The 21,902-nt window shown below is 39.1% G+C and overlaps 1 protein-coding gene across 9 annotated transcripts in view; it reads left to right on the plus strand.

Moving 5' to 3' along the window:
• The window catches only part of LOC102235775 (serine/threonine-protein kinase WNK1-like), an 89,295-nt gene that overhangs the window by 45,046 nt on the left and 22,347 nt on the right, over nt 1-21,902 (plus strand). For 4 of the 9 annotated variants that reach the window (XM_023349963.1, XM_023349964.1, XM_023349967.1 and 1 more), the window contains exons 5-17: nt 2,109-2,329; nt 2,858-3,015; nt 8,043-8,131; nt 8,414-8,553; nt 8,662-8,741; nt 8,824-9,003; nt 9,390-9,453; nt 9,814-10,007; nt 11,925-12,230; nt 13,807-15,195; nt 18,610-18,702; nt 19,063-19,137; nt 21,586-21,831. In XM_023349963.1, the coding sequence (XP_023205731.1) occupies nt 2,109-2,329; nt 2,858-3,015; nt 8,043-8,131; nt 8,414-8,553; nt 8,662-8,741; nt 8,824-9,003; nt 9,390-9,453; nt 9,814-10,007; nt 11,925-12,230; nt 13,807-15,195; nt 18,610-18,702; nt 19,063-19,137; nt 21,586-21,831 (3,235 nt within the window). The remainder of the gene's footprint in view (nt 1-2,108; nt 2,330-2,857; nt 3,016-8,042; nt 8,132-8,413; nt 8,554-8,661; nt 8,742-8,823; nt 9,004-9,389; nt 9,454-9,813; nt 10,008-11,924; nt 12,231-13,806; nt 15,196-18,609; nt 18,703-19,062; nt 19,138-21,585; nt 21,832-21,902) is intronic. The other 5 variants (XM_023349962.1, XM_023349965.1, XM_023349966.1 and 2 more) reach the window with 5 other exon arrangements.

Raw genomic sequence — 21,902 nt, forward strand, 5'->3', positions numbered from 1 at the left:
TAAAGAATTTTACTGGACATTACTGAGGAAATAATTGCTTTGTTTTATGTTGGAAATTTAGTTTTGACATTTCAGTTTAAACTTAATCCCTGGCCATGACATGAACAGCTTAGATCTGTTCATGACAGGATATTTAACTAGCATTAACTTTTAAAGTTTGTCATATCTCTAATGTTGTGGCACCATTTCATGCCATACCCTTTAGCACCACGTTATGTTCAACTGAACAGTTCTTGTAATATTTGAATTAAAATCATAAACTGTACTGCAGATAGTAATTATAAATGTATTTCATGACTTGTTTTGCTGATAGAACCAGTGACATCTTAGCTGGTGTTTGTGTTTGCGCTCAACAAGCTGAGATGTTTGTTGGCCGTGTTGGACCAGCTTGTGATTTTTAGGCCGTTTCTCATCAGCTTGGACAGATTTGCAGCTGGAGGCTGTCAGCAGCTCTTTCCTAGAGTTTTTTTTTTTTTTTTAGCATAAGGAAAGGGAACGGATTAAGCCTGAACTGGGAATGACCTAAACAGATCAAAGAGAAGATTAGTTTAAGATGCAGAAGTTACTTTAACAAATATAATCACTGTAAATCACAGTATCCTTTATATTGTAATTGCTGTTTAATAAGGTCATTTAAGCAAACGAGCTGATCAGAAGTTGCTTCTCTGCACTATTTCAAATCCTTCTTTTGGAAAACTGTAAGAATTTAAATGCTGGCGAACAAACATGGCTGAAAACCGATGGGTCACTTCTTGTCACAACTCTTTAATAGAAACAGTAGCAATGCACTGTAAACATTTCAGTTGACTTACTAAAATTAAAAACGTTTCCGTTTTAAGGTTGAGTCTCTCCTGTGCTGTCGTCGGGTTTCCTCCCTCTTTCCAGAGCCATGCGAAGCAGGTGGAGTGGCACGTTTTAAAACACCCGCAGGTGTGGATCTGTGTTGGCTCTAAAAATCACTTGGCGGCCTCTCAGTGGGTGTCTCCCTGTTTACCGCAGGGTGTGTGCTGGGAGAGGCTCCAAACGTTCACGTACCAAACAGGAATAAGTGTGTAGAAGTAACGAACCGGTCTAAATTGCTTTAAGATTAAAAATGCAGCAAGTGCACAGTAAATTATTGCTTGTTGTTCTCAGTCATCACGATTTAATGGGTTCGGAATAAGCAGCACGGGAATTGCTTGTCTTGTTTGATAAGATGCAATGGATGCTGTGAGATTGAACCTGCGCTGTTTAAAACCAAATTAGGAGCATTTCTGATGATGTGGGTCTAAATGTCTTCTGCTGTTACATCAGATCTACAGAATGATGAACATTTTATATTTTATAGAGACAATGTTTGGATCCTTTTCCTTTTAGGAGCTCGAAATGTATCGCTTAATCAGTTTCTTTCTTTGTTCAACCTCAATAAATAAAAAGAGCTTTTACTTTTCAGCTTACACTCTTGAATCCAGACTCATTATGCAGTCAAGAAAAATAGGGAAAGGATTGTGCTTCTGTTATTTTAAGAGTTTTAAAAGTGCACATCTTTCTTTCATCAATGCCTCTCTGCCTGTCTTTGCTTTCTTTATGTTCTGTATTGAAAGTCTTGCCATAATGGAAAACTTTCACGAGAATATTTTGTATTTGTATGTCTTAATTGAGTGGTATTTTAGGCTGCCTCTAATTTTACAGGCAGGGGAATTAATTTCAATAATGGCCATTCTAATTTTGAGTTTGTGCACAATGATGGGATAATTTATAATGAGCTGCTCAGGCCTGGACTGTCTGCCAAAAGCAAACAGTTATATTTTATCTAATGTGTTGTGCCCTTTCCGTCTGCTCCCCTGTCTTTGTCTGCAATGCCAAACCTTGATTTGGACTCATTAATTTTCCTGTCAGTGTCGCCCTCAAAAAATTTATTTATTTATTTTTGGCTGCTTGAATACAGACTCTCCAAAAAATATAAATAAAAACCATCAAGCTGTGATTTAACCGTCTACAGTTGAGGTTAAATTTGGATTTCAGCCCACAGGAGAGACAGATTGATGTCATTTTAAGCATCTTGCTTCCTCTTTGTGTTCAACAGAGCGTGACACTATTTCTAATTTCTCTCTCCACCCCCGTTTCAGATACCTGAAGCGCTTTAAGGTGATGAAAATCAAGGTCCTGCGCTCATGGTGCCGGCAGATCCTTAAAGGTCTCCACTTCCTGCACACCAGGGCCCCACCCATCATCCACCGGGACCTGAAGTGCGACAACATCTTCATCACGGGTCCCACGGGCTCTGTGAAGATCGGAGACCTGGGACTGGCCACGCTGAAGAGGGCCTCCTTCGCCAAAAGTGTCATAGGTGAGAAAAACATTCGGCCCGCAGAACAACAGCCGAAGTTTTAAAGGGAAACAGCCTGTATACTTTGCAGGAGTAATACCTACTTGAAATGCAAACATCTACACGCTCACATTAACTTTATTGCTAGTTGTTAATGTGAGCCGCAAGTATTTGGAAAGTACCTTCAGCGTGTCCGCTGGTATGTCGGGGGTTAGGCTGTCTGAGGATGTAATGGCTGCACACATAAAGAAAATAAAAACCTGGCTTGTTTTCAGTTGAATAGCCATGTAGCTGACCACAGGTATTTTCTTCGTGATGGCTCTGAATTCCTTCTCCTTTCTCCTCTACCTTTAAGCGAGGTTCACAAATTGTTTGTAGTAATTACAGAGACCACGTACAACTTTGTGGTTTGCTGCATGTTTTTCTAAATTACATTTTACGACCTGAATTTGACTGTCAGGAGTGCTAGTGGTTTCCTGGGATATTTTAAGAAATATTGTGGCGATTCAGACATTTAAAGTTCTGCCTGTTTTTTGTGTTTTTTGAAAGGTACCCCTGAGTTTATGGCTCCTGAGATGTATGAGGAGAAGTACGATGAATCCGTAGATGTCTACGCCTTCGGGATGTGCATGCTGGAGATGGCCACCTCTGAGTATCCCTACTCAGAATGCCAGAATGCGGCGCAGATCTACAGACGGGTAACAAGTGTAAGTCTCTGCTTCCTCTGAGCTCCTCCACCAAGAGTTTTGCTGCACTTACAGGTCGGAGCCGAAAGTCTTGTTTGTCTTTTCGTCTCATATCTCCGTCCTGTGTCCGCTGTTTCCCCTCCGCACTTGTTTACTGCCTGTATTAATAAATTTGGCATGAGCTTCAGGAGTTTCAGTCATATGATGCTGTTTTTTGCTCTGATTAGTCCTTCCATGCACTCTTCCCTCTCACTGCAACTCTATTTTGTTCGTTTTGCAAAATAGACTTAAAAAAGAGAAAGTTGCAACAACATGGAAGGTGGTCATGTCGGGTCACAACAGCGTCAAATGAAAGATTTGGATCTCACTGCTTGAGTTTATTTTATTTACTCTTCTATTTCTGCCATATTTTTAGCTTAAATGGGTTTTTGTGTAGTTTGTATGGAAAATACTTGCATTTCTAAAAATCCATCCATCCATTGATCATCATTTCCTCTGTCCAACCATCTTTCCATTTGTCATTCTGTTCATCAATCAGTGCAGTTCAATTTGAATCAAAAATACATTCTTAATCCCAACAATAAATGAAACTCTGATACAACTCTGTATTCTATTTCTCCCTCTGTTCATCTGTTCAATAGTCCATCTGTCTTTGATCAATACACCAACTGTTCATCTTATTGATCTTATCTACTCCAATTTCCTGACACATTTGAATTTAAGGTTTAATATTAAGAAATAAAGGGAGATATTTGAGATATTTCACTGTGTGTGTAGTGAATCAATAAGATGAGTTTCAAAATATTGAGCTCTTTCAATAAATTCTATATTTTTTTGCTGTGCTTACAAAAACCATAAACAAAAGTTCTTTGATTTCATTACATGAGAACGAAGGCAATGTTTCTTTAAATGTTCAATGTTTTTATTTAATTGGATAACTTTAAATAAAGTTTACATCGATTAGTATTGATGTAATTTGTTAAAAATACCTAAGAGCAACGTTTTGTTGCCCTCCTTTCAAAATATATTCTGATCATTTCAAAGTTTAATTTCAGAAACCGTTTGATTTGGTCCTTGCTGTTCCCACCGCTTCTGTTTTGCTTGCACATTTAAATTGAAAAGATTCAGATTTAGATTACCTTTGGGAAAACAGAACCCGTCCCTTGTCCCGGTGTCCCCTCCGCCGCCCCTTCCTTCTCAGTTTGATTTAAGACGCTACATGAGCAGAATAAATTCAGACGGTGTGGTTTTAGATCTGACGTGTGGCTTCCAGCCCCAAATCATTTTTGCCTTCCTGTTCTTTTTACCTCGCTTTCAATTTGTCATGAGTTCACTAAAACCTTATTAAGTTATTACTGTGACCCCAGCACTGGGATAACTCAGCTGTTTGTGTGGAAGCGTTTGCTTAATATCTTCCTAGCAGACAGATCTCATGTACTTTAATCAACACAGCATTTTGCAAAACACGAATCCCAAACAGCCGACTTTAGTTTTGAAAATGTATTGCCGTCTGTGTGTGACGACACCTTGTGATCGCCATAGTCCGCCTGATCACCAGCTTCCCTTCTTTTCTTGGGGTTATCCAAAGGTTAGCAAAAGAAATATTTTAGGTTGTTGATGATTTTCTTGAGGGTTTGGTTGCCCAAGGAGTTTTGCATTTTGTTAGCAGCACTATTTGGAAATGTTCATGTTTATGATACAATCTCAGGGTTTCTCCGGACTGGCAACCTGTCCAAACTTTGTCCTGCCTCTCGAATGCTTTTTATTCATAACTGCTCCACATTTTCTGTTCTTTTATCTAATATTTTGCATCTTTTATAGAAAATGTCCTACAGAATAATGCAGCCAACAGCATGTTTAACTGTACGTCTCCTCAAAGCTCTTCCTCAGGCACACATACGACCCACACCCTTCTCCCCCCACTTCAAATCAGAGGACATTATATCTACTGTCTAAAAATTGTCTTTTGGCGTTTATCCAGCCGGTTATATAATTGTCCTTCTAACAAAGAGATGCCTTCAGTTAGAGCAATCTATAACCTAACAAGAGGAGTGCTGCACTGCTGCCACAAACAATTAACGCAGTTGTGAAGGATAAGTGGAGAATTGAAGAAGGATAGGACAATTGCATCTTGTAGTTCAAAATAAATCAGAAAACTTTGAAAAAGATAGGATGGCCAGGTAAAATGAAATGGATTGTTTCTATAGTAACATTGGTTACTGCTGATATAAGGTAGACATAAATAATAACGCATATGATCTTATTTTGACTATCTCTTGTGATTAAGCCACATTTTTCTTACTTTTTCACCCTTACATTTCCCACTTCCCTCAGAGAGCATTTATTGTATAAAACTGATATCTGGTGTTGAAATCAGGTTGTTGTTTAAAAACGTTTTCCTTAAATTCAAAAAGGAAACATCTTAAATGTTTCCTCAGAGATTTTGATTCATATTGACAGGATCCCGCAGTTGAAGTAGATTTATTATCTTTTTTTTACGTCCATATCTCCGATTACTGTGGAGACCGTTGAAGTCATGTTCAAAATAGCAGTTTAAGACGATTTGAGTTTTGTAAATTGGTGCCTCGTCTTGCTTGAAGCAACCAGCAGAAGGTCTTTACCTAATTTATATTTATGTGTGACTTTTTCAGCCTCAAAAATGTCAATGTGGATGAGGTCAAAGTGTCCATCACCAGCGAGTAACAATAGCTTTTGTTTTTGTATCTGCTGGGAGTTTGTTATAAAAAATAACCAACATTTCATGCAGGTTGTGAACAAGTAAACCTTATTTTCATGCTGCTTTTTTAATTCATTTATACGTTCAGTTATCTTTTAGTCGTTGAGGGGAAGCAAGTAAAGGCTAAAAGCTAATAATTTTGTTACCTAGCAGTACAGCTTGCAAACCCTAGCTAGCTTATTGTACAAACTACATTTTTGTGTTTTATAGTTATTTGCTTTTTTTCTTTGTATGACTAACATGAAATATATGAGAGAACAATATTAATTTTAGGTTACATTTATGTTCAAGACGCTAACATTATTTGTTGTTGTTTTTTAGGAAGAAAAGTTGAAATAGTTTTCTGGTTGTTTTTCAATTTTCTGAGAGTTTATATTTTGTCTAAGAAACCAAATGATTGTATTGTATGCTTTTTATGGCTTATCATCTTTTTATATCTGGCCAAACAGTGTTTTTGTGATTTATTCCTTCTCCTTGCTGAACATTCCTTCCTTCCAATTAGCCTTATTTAACTAAAATCCCTCCCTTCTTATTCCAGACTTAATGCCATTACATCGTCCATCAGTCCTAACTTTGTTTGGCTTCCCAGTGGTGTGTGTGTGTGTGTGTGTGTGTGTGTGTGTGTGTGTGTGTGTGTGTGTGTGTGTGTGTGTGTGTGTGTGTGTGTGTGTGTGTGTGTGTGTGTGTGTGTGTGTGTGTGTGTGTGTGTGTGTGTGTGTGTGTGCGTGCGTGTGGGTGTGTGTGTGTGAGAGAGAGAGATTTTGTGGCACACAGAGATGGGGGGGTTGTTATTTCATGGTGCAGCAGCCGGAAGGCAACATGCTATGAAAGAAAAGAAAAAGGTGAAGGATGAATATTTTCTGGTTTGAAGGTTGAGTGATTCCAACTTTGTCTTCATCAACTTGTTGAGTTTTTTTTTAATTTATTTCCATTTACTTCTTTAACAACTTAATTGGTAAGTTGCTATTTTGACTAATTTTGACCTTGCATAGATTTTTGCTTTATTGTTTGGGAGTTTTTAAGAATTTGACTTTTGTTACATCATTAATAATTTCTGATACTTGACGTGTGTGCCTGATTGTGTATTTATGAATCAAAAGAGTCTAGAAAAAAAAATTTAATTGAATGCATTTAATATCCTATTTACTTTTCTCTTAAGGTTTTCATATGGAAAGTAGCAGCTTTAATTTTAGATGGTTATGCTTTATTTATTTTTTTTTAACTCTTACTTACTCATCAGTGGATTTTAAAGTAATGTTCAGGTAATTTATAAAACTAACTATGTTCCCAGAGGTGCATCAATATGGTTAGTGAAGTCAAATGAAGTGAAATATAAAAACATTAATGGGTTATAATCAATTTTGAGTGTTTTAAATGTTTCCAGGCATATAAAAAATGGTGATATAATTGTTTCTTCTATTCAGCAGTACAAAGTTTAACTACATAATCCTCTATTATCAATTGTTTTATTTGTGTCCCGTCTCTTTTTTTCTTTTCCATTTTTCTTTTCCTTTTTGTCTCTTAAATTTCAACCATTTCTTAAATTTATATTTTAGATTTTGTTCTATTTTCTTTTTTATTTTACATTCTGAGCTTTAATTTTTTTTCTCTACCCAGGAAGCCATAATATTGTTTATTACTGTTCAGCCCCAGCCGTTTTATTTGGTCCCCAACCTCTGAACTGAAGCCCTGCTGATTATGTCCGTCAGTGTTACATCTCAAATTTGGTTCTTGACTTCTTAATTGCTTTTGTGGGGCCCGTGGTTCATTATTTTCCTGTTCAGCCGACTTTATGTGGAATTTGTCCTGGGGTCAAACTTTTACCAGCTAGTCTCTGACACCACAGGTCACCTGATCAAGAAATATTTAACCTGAACACCGAATTCAATTAGCTGACTCAGTTAAACATGTTGGTAACAAGAATTAGATGTTCAAAGCTAAAAACCTACATTACATTAAAGTTATGGACAAAAAGAAACATTATGTCCAAAGATGAAAAACTAAATAACTTCACATTTGATATGAAGATGAAGAACTTTAATTCTCCCCACATGTATATCAAATTGCGGGAAAGGTCGCAGTAAATTTGACCCTGGGAAAGAACAAAGCTGTACTTCACTTCTTTTTCTCCCCGTGTTAATGTTTCTGAAAGCTTCCTTGCTTTCATTGCTCTTCTATTTTGTGTGTGTGTGTGTGTGTGTGTGTGTGTGTGTGTGTGTGTGTGTGTGTGTGTGTGTGTGTGTGTGTGTGTGTGTGTGTGTGTGTGTGTGTGTGTGTGTGTGTGTGTGTGTGTGTGTGTGTGTGTGTGCAGGGAGTAAAGCCTGCGAGTTTTGACAAGGTGGCCATTCCTGAGGTGAAGGAAATTATAGAGGGCTGTATAAGAACAAACAAAGATGAGAGGTGAGTCACAAGGACAAAAACTTCCTCCAAGTATGGATTTATTTTCTTGAAATGTGCTTGCTGAAATTTTATTTATTTCTTGTGGAGGTTTTTTTTTTTGTCCCGTTCTCCATGCTTTCATTCTCTTTGAATGGTTTTTAATTTTGATGAAACAGAAATAACCTGCTGCTTTCTGCTTAATGTTCTTAACTGACTGACACATTCTCTTTTACATAAACAGGCATTATCTTTATCAAACTAGTAGATTTTAAATAGCTTTATGTTTTAATCTTGTGTTTCCAGATATGCCATAAAGACCCTGCTGAACCACGCGTTCTTCCAGGAGGAGACGGGGGTCAGGGTTGAACTTGCGGAGGAGGACGATGGGGAGATGATTGCGATCAAACTTTGGCTCAGGATAGAAGACGTCAAGAAGCTCAAAGGCAAAAATATGGAAACACATAAAGCTTAGTCATAATATCTATGTGTAGGAGCTTTCCTTAGAGGCCTTAGAGTTATTAACTGAGCAGCACCATTTCACATCTTTATAGGCAAATATAAAGAAAACGAAGCCATCGAATTCTCCTTTGACCTCAACAGAGACGTACCTGAAGATGTGGCGCAGGAAATGGTATGTCCGCCTTTAAAGGGAGGAAAAATGTGACTCAAGATGCAAAATATGCATAATGGAAATCACCTGTGTCTTCTCCCAGGTTGAGTCTGGCTATGTTGCCGAGGGTGACCACAAAACCATGGCCAAGGCGATCAAGGACCGCGTGTCTCTGATCCGAAAGAAGAGAGAACAGAGGCAGCTAGTGCGGGAAGAACAGGAGAAGAGGAAGCTGGAGGCTGAGAAACGGCAACAAGAGGCTTTCAAAGCTCCACACACCCAGGTTTGTTGGAGTGGTGCCTTCAGATAAGATGGTTTCAAAAAATTGTTTTAACCCTGTTTGCATTATAGGAAATAATAGGTTTTGTTCGTTAGAGTCTGTATTTAAAAGTCCCATCTCACTTATGATGCTTGCCTGCTCAATCTGAGATTCATTGTCTATGAACTACTATATGTGGATTCAGGGCACAAAAACACATAAACTCATCCAATCTTTAAATTTAAACGTTTCAAAGGCTATAAGTAAATAACATAATGTCAATAAAATGTGTCTTCAGGGCTTAATTTAAAGATTGGATACTTCAGAAATGTTTTCCACATCTTTCACAGGGCGGTCAGCAGTCGTTGAATGTTTCCATACTTGACTGTAGCTTTTGTTTGTGTTTCTAGTCGAAGACAGAAGAAACGGAGGCAGAACAACTTCACCATCAGCAGACGGGCCTCTCTCACACATGTAAGACTGGGAACTGTTTTACAAACCTAGTTTACCTTTGTCTTTAATTTATATTTGCTAAGATTAATGAATACTTAATTGAAAATTAGATTTATAAAAAAAAAACAAGCTAGGTTTAATTACAAGAAAAATTTTAATAGGGTTCAATTCGTGATATATTAAATTATAGACAGCTTGCTGATAAAATTATATGCATGTTGAATCCACGGTGGTTTCCCATTGTTTAAGTGACTTTAGGCCAAGTGAAGTCATCCAAGTTTAATCAGAAAACATCCCACATCTGATTTCTAACTTTTTTTATTTGACTTACAGCTGCAGCAGAATAACAGGAGATTTCCTCCATGTCTCTCTGACTTTTAGCTGAAGGTGGTTTGGACAGCGGACAGGGCTCCTCGGTTTTCTCCTCCGACTCCCCCCACCTGGGTCAGCTGACCATGTCTTACAGCTGCCCCCCGACCTCCCAGCCCCCCTCCCAACCCCAGACCCCTTACCCCCAAACCCCCACTGTTGCCTCGCATCAACATCCAGGCTACTCCCAACCGCCGCAGCCGATGGTAAGTAACGGCGTCCTGTAAATGCCTCACGGCGGTCACGTCACGTCGGCGAGGCGACTCTCTGCTCACAGACGTGATAGAAACGACTCATCTGTTTGAAGTGAGCGCTCTGGGTGTTTTGGAGTGAGCTGGAATGACAGTTTGCAGTGTTTTGGAGTGGGAATGTGGATAGTTTTCTTTTGTTGCACCAATAACATTATAGACCTCAAAAAGCAGCGTTTGTTCACTGGTCCACCAAGACGTGCAATTTACAATCTTTAGTCTAATTTAAACAGGAAAACAAAGTTTGTTAGAATTTCCGCATTTAATCCATCAGTCAGGTAATACAGTCAGAGGTTTCGTCTAATAGTCAGACATTAAGCCGGTTATTTGCTTTGTTATCCAGGCAACCAGCTGATCAGGCCATTTGCTTTTGGTTCAGGAGTCAGTCACTCGTTCTTCCTGCATCCCTCTTTTCCACAATCCTGCTTTCTGATCAACCACGTCTTTCCTTCTTGAACTCTCCATGATATCCAACAAAATATGTAGACATTTCAACACAGTTTTCACTCATTTACATGTGAATTTAGTTGTTCGCCCACCTATTGTTACACATTCTTGGATAAAATGTTGAGAAATTGTTTTGTTTACATCGGCCCCATTTTTTACATTTTGTAATGATACAAAAACACACTTCTGTGTATTTTATTTGAATTCTAAGATCAGCGCTAAGTAGCACACGCGTGTGAAGTGGGAAGAAGATAATTGGTTTTTCAGCTTTGTTTACATATAGGAATATGAAAAGTATACCATGCAATCTTATTTAGCCTCCTTTAATTTACCCAGTCAGAGTTGAGAGCTGATTGATCCTCACAGAATATCTTTAACCAGTCAGACTGAGCGTGAGCTATTTAGGCCAACATAATAAACATTTCCAGCTCCAGATAAGAAAAACTGGTGAGTCTGAACTCCTCAAATGACCAGGAGCTGCAGCAAAAGGTTGTTCTACAAACGTTTTAATTCAGGGAGACTGAAAACAAACTCATGTTTTTTTAGATTTTTGAAGGTGAACATTTTTGAAAACCATGCATTATGTCTTCCATTTACAGTCATGCACAACTTCCAGCAGGAAATGTTTTATGTGTAATTGTGGAGTTTATTTCCACTCTATGGTTAGGGTCCCAATGCAGCGTCATTTCCACATTTAGATATTATTTTTTATTATTATTATTATCATCTCCTGGTTCAGTTAGAAGCAACAATGATGCAGATGAGTTCAGTTCCTTTCTTAATGTCTCTGTCAGAGTAGCTAATGGATTATGAGCTACATTAAACCTCTGATCAGCCTTGGATCTGCTCTGATTTATAGAAGAAAAAAGAAGAAAAGCAAGAATCGCTCTGACGTAGTTCTTGAGTTTACAGATTGATTGAATAAGACGCCTTATTTCACCATCAAAGCATGTCTTTATGGAGCCTGTGGACTAATGTAATCATCATGATAGGGAATTTTTAATTCTCAGCTTTCATTCTTGGTTGCTTTATTTTCTACAAACTTTTAGATGTTTTTTTTTTTCTTCTGTTTAAAATCTGTCTTTAATTTGCTGTCACTGAGTTGGTTAAAGTTTAATTCATGTCATCTTTGTATTTTGATATAATTGTTGAGTCCATTTCTCCAATAAGAAAAGTTTTGTTGAAGTTGAAGACTCAGAAAATTGTTCCTCTTGTGATAATCTCCTTCTACATTTAACAGATAAACAGGGAGATCATTGTGATTTCCGCAGAATGTATATTTAACAAATGTTAACCTGCATTATTTTTTTTTCAGTTATGTTTTTCCCTTGGTTCATCCGGTTACTCTTGTGTTCTCTTGAAGTTTTTGTTTTGTTTTAATTTTCCATGTTAATCTCACCTTCTTCCATCCCCTCTCCCGGCCTGCAGCCTGCGTCACACGGCCGTCGAAGCCGTAGCATGTCTATTTGCGTCCCCCCTTCTTCGTACTCCTTTTCCCACGCTCCTTCATCCCTGGCCGTTCCTCCGAAAGAGGCCGCCACGCCTCCTCCAGACCTGTCCTCCCACACCTCCACCTCCACCACCTCCCCCTGCGCACCTCTCGCTTCTGAGAGGGACACATTCGCTGGCCGCCTCTCCAAGGCCCTGGAGACGGTGCTGCCCCTGCACTCGGGCTCCTCCCAGCCCAGGGCCAGGCAGCGGAGGGCCAGTCTGCCTGCCCTGTTCTCCACCCCTGTAGGTTCTCATGTGTAAGCCCCCCCAGTGGTGGGTAGAGTCAAAGAGGGAAGAGAGAGAAAAAGATGAGAAACTTTTTTCTGTTTTTGTTAGAAGTTAGTTAATATGCCTGTCATAGTTTGCAGTTTTGTAAGAATAGTATTGGTGTCTATTCACAAGCTCTTTTAGTTTAGCTATTGCAACAACTAGAAAGCTTATAGTGTAATGCTAAATTAGCAAAAAAAAAAAAAAAATTTAACAAGATGCATTTAAATTTGCACCTTAAGAAGATCTTGGCATCAGTTTTTGTGTTTGACGTCTCTGGTCCTGGGACTTTCCTGCTCTGCATGTTTTAGTGCAACACTAAAAGTAGCTGGTGTTTTCCATGTTTATTTGGCTACACACACACACACACACACACACACACACTCATCCAGATGCATAAATTTTCTGTCAGTAATATCCTGAAGAGAAATCACCAATGATGTGAAATGACGAAGTAAGGGAGTTGTAACGCATTAAATCACTGACATAAACAGTTTTTATCCATGGTGCCTAGATAGGTGCTACAACATTCAACAAATATTTGAAAAGAACATCTTAATCTATTGATTTTTCATAATAATAATTTAAAACTGGATTTTTTTTGTTTAACAGAAAGAAGTAAAGCAAACAATAGAAATATCAGAAACAAGGCCATATCAGTATTTGTTTTGTAAAATAAGAGTTTGATCTTTACGCTTTCTTAGTTTATTTTCATCTGACATGACATCTGACATCAAAGCTAAAAGTTTGATTCTTCTTTTAGCTTTGTTCAAATTGAAAACTAAATTATTATTAACAGTGAAGCATTTAGTTAACTTCTCTGAGCTTTAGGTAATTTCAGTATAAAGACTAAAATGTGTCTGAGCTGAGAAACATCCAGGGTGGGATCTCCAGGGTCAAGCTGGAACAGCACTGAGACGGTTATCTCTCTTAGACTCTCTCTCTCCCTCAACTTGACCCTCATGTGTTCACATTGAACAAAGACAGTCATGAGCCATGATCATGCTCCATGGTACAGAGATGAGGTGCATCTACAGTCAGAACCAAAATCTTCTTCTAGATCAACTGAAGGGTAAACGAAACTGTGTAATTTATTTTTAACTACCTCATGGATGGTTAATTCTGTAATAAATACAGTTTATCTGACTGAAGATGCATCTGGACTTTTGCCACGCTTAGAGCCTTTCTGGCGTTTCCTCTTGCCTTCTCCACTTTCTTTCCAACTGTGAGTTTCTGTGTCTTTTCTTATCTCGGGTTTATTTTTTTGGCCTGCCTGTCTTTGTGCTGCAGCTGTGATCCATCTACTGTTACTGGCTTTAAATCTGCGCCACACCTGCCGACTTTTTTTTTTATATACTTTTTGAGTAAACTTTGCTGCCACCGAACTCAGCTTCCTTGTGTTCTGGTGGATGGATGTGTTTGTTTGTTTTTTATTCTGTTTATTTGAAATTTCAACTTTTTCTTGCCCCATTTCATTTCTGGTCTTTTCTGTGGTTCTCTCTGCGATTCGCCTGAACTTCATTCTCAAATCGATTGTATCTCGTTGTCGCAGCAGCATTCAATGCCACACCCCTTCGGTGGAGGAGCGAGCTCGGCCGGAGGAGTCCCAACTTTCCCGGAGCCTCCGGCTATTTTCTTCCCCGCCATCCCCGAGCGCCCCATTTCCTTCTCTCCTCCTCCCATTGGCCCTCCGAAGGGCTACAACACCCAGAGACGTAAAAGCACCTCCATTCTGGAGGCGCATACGCGGCACTTCCAGCCCGCATACCCTCGCTACGGGAGCACCCTGCACCCGTTTTCTGGAATGGAAACTGTTGAGGGTCCGTCTCTCTTTATGGTGAATCCTGGCTTTGCAGCAGCGGCTCAGAGACTCGGCCCTGGCGATTCTCTGCATCTCCCGGGGCAATCCGAGCCGACTCTGTATGGCTATAAGGACATGAAAGCGGAACATGAGGAAGCAGTGAGGCGGCTGAGTCTTAATCAAGCCGCTTTGTTGGACCATTACGAAGCAATGGCGTATGCGGGGTATCCGATGACTGCCCACCAGCTGGGTCACCTGAGTTTTCATCATCAGAGGCAAGCAGCAGCTGCAGCAGCGGGTTTGGGCTTTGATCCTGGTCCTCCACCTCAACCAGGGTTCATCCACCCACAGATCATGCAGAGAATAAGCGCACACAGCCCAATACCTCCGACGCTGCCCCCCATGGCTCCTTCCTCCAGTGGTTCAATCTCTTCTTCGTCATCCGAGGGTTGCTTTCCTCCACAGCATGCGTCCTCATCCCCCTTCCCCATTTCTGCACCTCCAGTAATGGCCGATGCGCCGCCTGCTGGAAGTGTTTTTGAGTTTCATCTAGCTGCAGCCGCTGCGGCCGCCGCTGCAGACCCAAACCTGCTGGCGTCCAGGATTTACAGAGCTCGCCGCAGCTCCATGGACCTCCCTCTGGAGGACAGCTCTGGGACGGGGTCGGGTGGTTCGGGTACCTACAACCGACTTCAGCCGGTAACAGAGGAGCTCTATGCCTACATCAGTCCAGAGCTTCCTTTGCCTCCAGGAAATCTCCTCCTTCATCACATCGGTTTGACCGCAAAGGACCGAAGCCCTGAACCGTCCAGCGACTCTCTGGCCTCCTCTGATGCAGGAGAGTTTCAGTCGCCTCCTCCCCCAAATCTCCCCGCTCAGTTCGACTCGTCGGCCGCTCAGACAATCCCTCGGCCCTCCTCTTCCGCACACTACAATTCCTCGGCGGGAGCCCATCTCCAAGAACCCCAGGGTCATCCGCCTTCAGTCCAGAACTTTTTCCCTCCTACCCCGTCGTCTGAACTCCCACCTGGCGGCGCGTCGTCAGCTCAGCCGGAGTCTCTGCAGAGTCCCTGGCCCCGGCAGGAAGCCCAGCACAATGCAGCCCACCAGGAGTCATTGCAGGCTGCTATTCCCCCTCTGGTACAGAGTTCAGACCTCAGAAACCCTTGTATACCTTGTATACCTCTGGGTCAGTTGCTAAAGGAAATCATTCAGTTATCGTTTTTTCAGAACTGGGATGATTTCTTTTCTTACAGGGTTCCTACAGTCGTTACAAAAATAACTTTCTGTATTTTATACAATATTAGATTACAGATTATTTCCATTTTTATAAAGAACATAACGGCAAGAAACTGTAACCTGAACAATCTAGAGTGGCTCTCAAAAGTGTGAACATTTCTGTTAATATGCCAGTTTTTGTAACATTAAGAAAGCAAGACCATAATGAATTGATTTCTCTTTTACCTTGAACACCAATTTTTCTGAAAAACAAATTTAGGAGGTGAGAAATATAAAAAGAATAATGTGCCACAGCAATCTGAATGCACAGGTTTACATACTGCATGTTCTCATTTTTTTATTTATACAGGTCTAAATGTTTATCATTATTATTATTGTTTTTTGGGGGGGAAGAAATTACATCCATCTTCAACCAAATCATACATAAAATCACAACCAATACTTCTGCAGCTCTTTGTGTTATTGTCTATGGCAAATACAAATATGAGGAAAATCCTACTTGGACTAATTTTGCTTGATTTCAGTTTCATTTTCACAGTCACTGGAGTTGTCAGTCAAAGGGTTAATTTAAACAAAGTATTTGAGGGCGTGCAACGCTTCTGCAACCACTTTATTGCATTAATTTGACATTTTTGCCCCTCTTTGTTTTTCAATTGAATTTATGTCACAGTTAAAGGTCGAAAAAGGCTTAAATCATGATCTCAAAAACTTGCAATTTCACAGAAGTGTGTACGCTTTTAAGATCAACTTGAAGTGGAGGATGTTCTAAGACCTTCTTCAACAATCTTGACATTTGAGTCTGAAAAAATGTTTTAAATGTAAGATTTGTTGGAACCCTGTATTTATTTTCTTTTGGTTTCTATCATAAATATTTTTACCTGATTTACATCAGTGTTTTTAAAACTATTAAATGGATATTTATTTTTGGTTTTGCCCATGAGATTGTTCGGAGTGCCTAAAACAAGAGGATGTCAAATCTTAGTGCTTTTCAACCAAATTATATTAGCAATCTGACCCAGAGGCAGTCATAGACCCCCTGCTGACTCCGGCTCTCCCCAGCTGATGCTTATTATTCATCCTGTAGTCTTGTTGTGATTTTAACCCCCTACAGTCAAATATCAGCACCACAGAAAGAGTCTCACAACACTACCATTATAACGACAAGCTCACCGTTCCTTCACTCGGTGATCGTGTGTAAAGCATTGCCGATGAAGAGTGTGATTTTAATCTAATACAGTTCAGTTAGGGCTTAATAGGAGAAGTTTAGACCTGGATCACATTGTTTCATGTCCATTAGAAGAGTCATTATTACTGGTTATATGTAATTTAGAAGTTGTGTTTGAGACCCTCTCTGGTGTATAAGCTTTAGAAACGATCTAAGCCCCCTCTTTTCTGTGCCTTTGTTGCTTTATTTGTTTACTTTGTCGTATAAGTAAGTAATATTTTGTCTGTATGTTCATATATGAATGTATATGGATAAATGTGTGTTTGTATAGGTATACTGATTCTGCTGTATACTTAAACGTTGATCGTACAAATCCAAAGTCGGCTTGACCTTCAAAATATAAGTCACTCAAACTACCTGAAAACGGCTAATTTATTGAAATATAAGATTTAAATAAAACTAAAAAAAATGATAATAGTCACAATAATATGCAAGACTTTGCTGGTTTGTATGGGCAAACACACAGAGACATACAACAAAAGCGAGGGGGTTTGGACACTAAGCAGTGTAACCGTGTAGAAACCCGTTTTATGTTTGTGTCAATTTTCTGTTGTAAATCGAAGAAGGTTTTTATTTTTTTATGTTGTTGTAGACTTCAGCGATTAATTAAAATGTGTCAAACTCTTAGATGCTGGTGTTTACAATGCCAGCAATATCTTTTTGCATTTGCTTTCAGCCACTTTTAATTTCTGCATTTTCCTATCATTCATTCATTCATAATTGGTTTCCCTGCCATTCATCCTAATTTTAAAAAATACATATATATATAAATTTATCAATTAAATTTGTGACGTGAACCTCCTCTATGTTTTGCTGCCTGTGTTGTTAAAAGAAGGGTAGGTGGGTGTGTGTGTGAGTGAGTGTGTGTGTGTGTGGTGCAACATGCTATACCTGCCAAAAGCTTTCAGCAGACTGTGTGAAGGGGAGCTTTATGACAGGTACAGAGTTGCCCACAGCCTTCTAAGGGTTCAGTCATCCAAAGGTTGTGTGAGATGCTGCCCTGTAATCCTTTAGATTATGGGACAAACTTGGTGAAAGTGCAGTTCTGGTAATAATTTTACATACGCTCATCATGGACATAAATGTTACTTTAATTTGAGGCTTTTAAAGATTCAAACTGTAAGTTTTTTTCCAAGAGTGGAATGATCAGACTGCAAATTCAAAAAAACTATCTGGTTGACATATTTATATTTAGTTTGGATTTTCAATTATCTCAAATGCACATGAAAACTGGGTTTAAAATGAATTACATTAAATACCTAAATATATATGTATATATACTGTACTATATATATGGTATTGTGCACTGAGTTCGTTTTTTTTGTTGAAGTCATTGAAATTCTTTGCTGCACCATCATTCCCCTCTGAAAGAAGAACAAATAACATAAAATCACAACATTACTAGGATATTACTGTCCATGATGCGTCTTTGTAAACCACCAACTGCAACTGTATCTTCTGTTTATGCACAATTATTGGAGATCCACCAAGGTTGAGGCTCAAAATTGAAGGAGTGAGCTCAAATGAGATTTATATATATATTTTTTCCACCGCTAAAACTTTCCTTAATCAGTAAAAGTGGAACAAAGAAGCTCATACAGCAAATATTGCTTTGACTCTTTAGTTCAATATTCAGTTTTTTATATTCCAGCCACTATACTAGAATTCACTATCACAACATTATGTAATAGTTATTTTCACTGCCAATCACTTAGGGTCTTACCTGCATGTGACGTGTCCTACTTACACCCTGCCTAACCCCAGTAATGTGCCTGTACCGTTGCTATATTTCCATCCAGCAAATGTTGGTGTGCATATACCCGTCTCTGGATGGTTTAGTGTACATTTGGTGTCTCTATGCATGTGTGCATACACAAGAGGAGAGTATAGTTTGAAAATAAGGGAGAAGGAGTGTCTTGTGTTTGCACTCATGCTTGGTTTGGGTTCAGATCTGCAAACATGTACTGATTGGTTCCTTTTTTTTTCTTGTCCTCAATCTCCTGCTTTCCCATCTACATCCTCCATCTTTTTCCCATCTGCCACATTGGATCTCTTCCTCTTTGGTCTTTTTCTATAAATCTGTTTCTAAGCAGCAGGTTCAGACTCCCACCCCTAAACCAAGTTCAGGAACTCCTCTGGTTCCTGCCGCCACACAGCCTGATCCCACAGGAACTTCCCTACAGGTAGGAAAATGAAGAGAATTTAAATTCAGCAGCTATTATTATGAACCACATACAGAAAAAAAAAGCATTTTTTGGTTCTTTGTAAGAGTAATTGAGAGGTTTTGTCTTGCACTGATATATATACATACAGTATATATCTACAGTATATATAGCAGTCTATTTAAACAAATATGCATGATATTGCAAACCATTTGCTTTTACATTTGCAATTTCGTTTTGTTATTCACGAGAAACTTTGCATTCTTTTTAAAATAGGTTCAGATTCAAAGCTTAGGTTTTTTTTTTCAACCTTTTGTTTTGACCTCTTACATTTTGTTGCTACACTAAACTGTATCTATATTTAATTACATGTTTTTCCAGGCTGTGTTATCTGGCCAGAGTTCTGTTTCCCTTCAGAGTCCAACACACACAACACTGCAGCAGACGTCTGCACAGGTAATTATTTCAGTTAGCTGGTTGCAATGTGCCTTAAACATGCATTGATTCTCAGCGTGGAAGTGTATTTTGCCTGTACTTTCTAATTAAATTATTTTTAACCAATGTGCAATGCAACTCAATACAATAGATGAGCTCTAAGCTTCCACATCTTTCAGATGTGTCTCTGCCTCAGCACACCTGTATCAAATAAGTAGGTCAGGAGCAGGACTATGTTGAACTTGACAGCATGTTCAGGAAGGCGTTCAGCCGTTTGATTCAGGTGTGTTATGGACCAAGGACACGTCTAAAAGCTGCCTGTAGAATCCCTGTCCTAAAGCCTTGACTTGTTGATCTTTATGTAAGTCAATATATTGCTATTTTTGCAAACACACATGTTCATAATCACTTTAGAGATGTAGGAAGGGGTCTATGTACTAAATTAGTTTATATCTAGTGTATGTAACCCATTACTATCATCACTCCTGGTAAAGATGTTTAGAAATTGCTTTTTATTGCCGTGAAATATTCAGACACTGACCAACATCATTTATTCAGAATACTTTCCACATTAAAATATATATATATTTTTTTATAATAAAGTCACTGTCATTTTCTATATAACAACGATAACTGAAGCATTTATGGAGTTTGTAGAAACTTTTAAATTTAAATTAATCAACAACAACTTTGCGTTTCCTCGTTTTAATAAGCAAATTCATAGTTATTAGAATAACTATGATGAGCACTTGTCATTGTGCAAGACCATTATCTGCTGCTTAGGGATGAGCTTGAAATGTTTATAACAAAATGTAATTGTATTTATTTTGATACTGATAAAAAGTGAAAAAATAAAATCAGTCACTGTTAACTGATGAACATCTTTCTTTCACTTTGTTGCCGCCTGAATAAACTGCAAACATTTCTCAATATATCACATGAGATGCAGGTTTTTTTAAAATGGCCTCTTGCATCTCTGTGTTTCCTCTGACTTCACTTGTAAACACCTCACTTGTACTGAAAACATTTATGTCGTCTCGGACACCTTTCGGAGCAAAGCTAAAACTATGTTTCTCTGTATATCTCTTACAAGAACAGCTACTCACTTAAATTTACCAACATCTACAGTATGAGCACCAAATCCCAGCACTCCTTGCCAACATGTACTGTGACGAGGAGAGCAGCAAAGAATGATCAGATCTCCATAAAAGCATTTTGAATTGCCTTCTACTGATCTCTACCAGGGTTGTTGATAATACTGGAAGACCTTGTACGCTATAAGTTATGTTCACATGAATAAGCAAATGAACTGTACAAGATGGCAGCTTTGAAATGATTACTATGATGAGGTTGTGCTGTTTATAGCATGTTCTGCTTTGATTCACTTTAAACTGTCTTAGTTTGATTCATTTTCTTGTCTTTTGATCCTATTGCATGCTGCTTGTCTTTCACCTCTGGGATTGTGTCGTCTTTCTGTGGTGCGTGTAGTTTTGTGACCTAAGCCTCTCTCCCAGTATAGAGCATCTTTATCTGTTATACCAGGCTGCTCTGGTTCAGGTACAGTCATAATACATATCGTAGACCAATGACCATCTGTGTGTGTGTGTGTGTGTGTTGCACCCTTCAAGCTATTTGTTGGTGAATCTGTTTGATGTCCCACAGATTACAGGCAAATTCAGCCTCCATAATTGACTGAAATAACGCTGTCATCTTTTGTTGCCGTTCTTCCTTCGGCTCTCCTACTAACTCCTGTGATTAAAAGCATGAATCGTACATAGCAGGATATTTTATGGAAATGAAGATGGATACTAATTCCAGAATCAAAGACTGCTAAATAGCAAAAGGTTAACGTTTAATCACCAAGCAAATGAGAACTTTAAATGAAAGCTGGATCACTTATTTAAAAATGTAATTCTCAACTACAGCCTTACACAAAATCAAGATAGATTTGGTTTTTTTATGGTTTATTTGCACTTTTTTTATTTTTCCTTCATCAGTCTTTAAACAGAATGTTTTTCTACATATGTATGTTTTTTTGGCCCATGCTGTATGGGTTATTAGCCATCACTATCACGATTTTGTTTTAGTTTCTGAATGAAGAGCCACAGATACATGCATGACTTACAGCTATGCTATATGTGTGTGTCTTGTACAGAATTTGCTGTTCAGTCTCGACTCTCCCAAGTATCTAAAAAACCTGTTCGTTCCAGGTTTTTTGCCTTCACTTTGCCTTCTACAGTCAGACATGTTTGCCCTTAATTTTCACATTTGAAATAACAAAGGTCATATGGCACAAAAATCACAAAAGCCACAAATGTCGATTCTCGCCACATTTTCACTTCTAATCATCGTTTGGGTTTATCTACTTCCTCCTCGTTCCTTTGACGTTGCTTCTATCCTTTTCTTGATTTTTTTCCCCCTCCTGCTTCTTGTTTCTGTTTTCCCCTTATCTCGGTACCGCCCTCTCAGCCCAGTTTACCTCCACCAACGTCTACTGTTCCCATGGCGACCCTCCCTTCTCCGTCGGCTCTTCCGACACCAGTCGTGCCCTCCCTCCCCTCTCCTCTGCCAATCCCTGTTGGGGTGGTGCCTACACTCGTTCTCTCTCCTCTTCCTCCTGTGCCCACACCTGTGCCTCAGCCTTTGGCCACTGTGGTGCCAGTCATCAGCGTAGTCACCGTCCCTCCTGACTCTCCCATGGAAGCCCCTCCTAAGGTACTGGTTCTGTTCAAAACCACCAACTGGAGGTTATGGCGCTGTTACAGGTTCGGGTAAAAATAAATGCT

The sequence above is a fragment of the Xiphophorus maculatus genome, chromosome 17 (assembly GCF_002775205.1).
Source record: "Xiphophorus maculatus strain JP 163 A chromosome 17, X_maculatus-5.0-male, whole genome shotgun sequence".
NCBI lineage: Eukaryota > Metazoa > Chordata > Actinopteri > Cyprinodontiformes > Poeciliidae > Xiphophorus > Xiphophorus maculatus.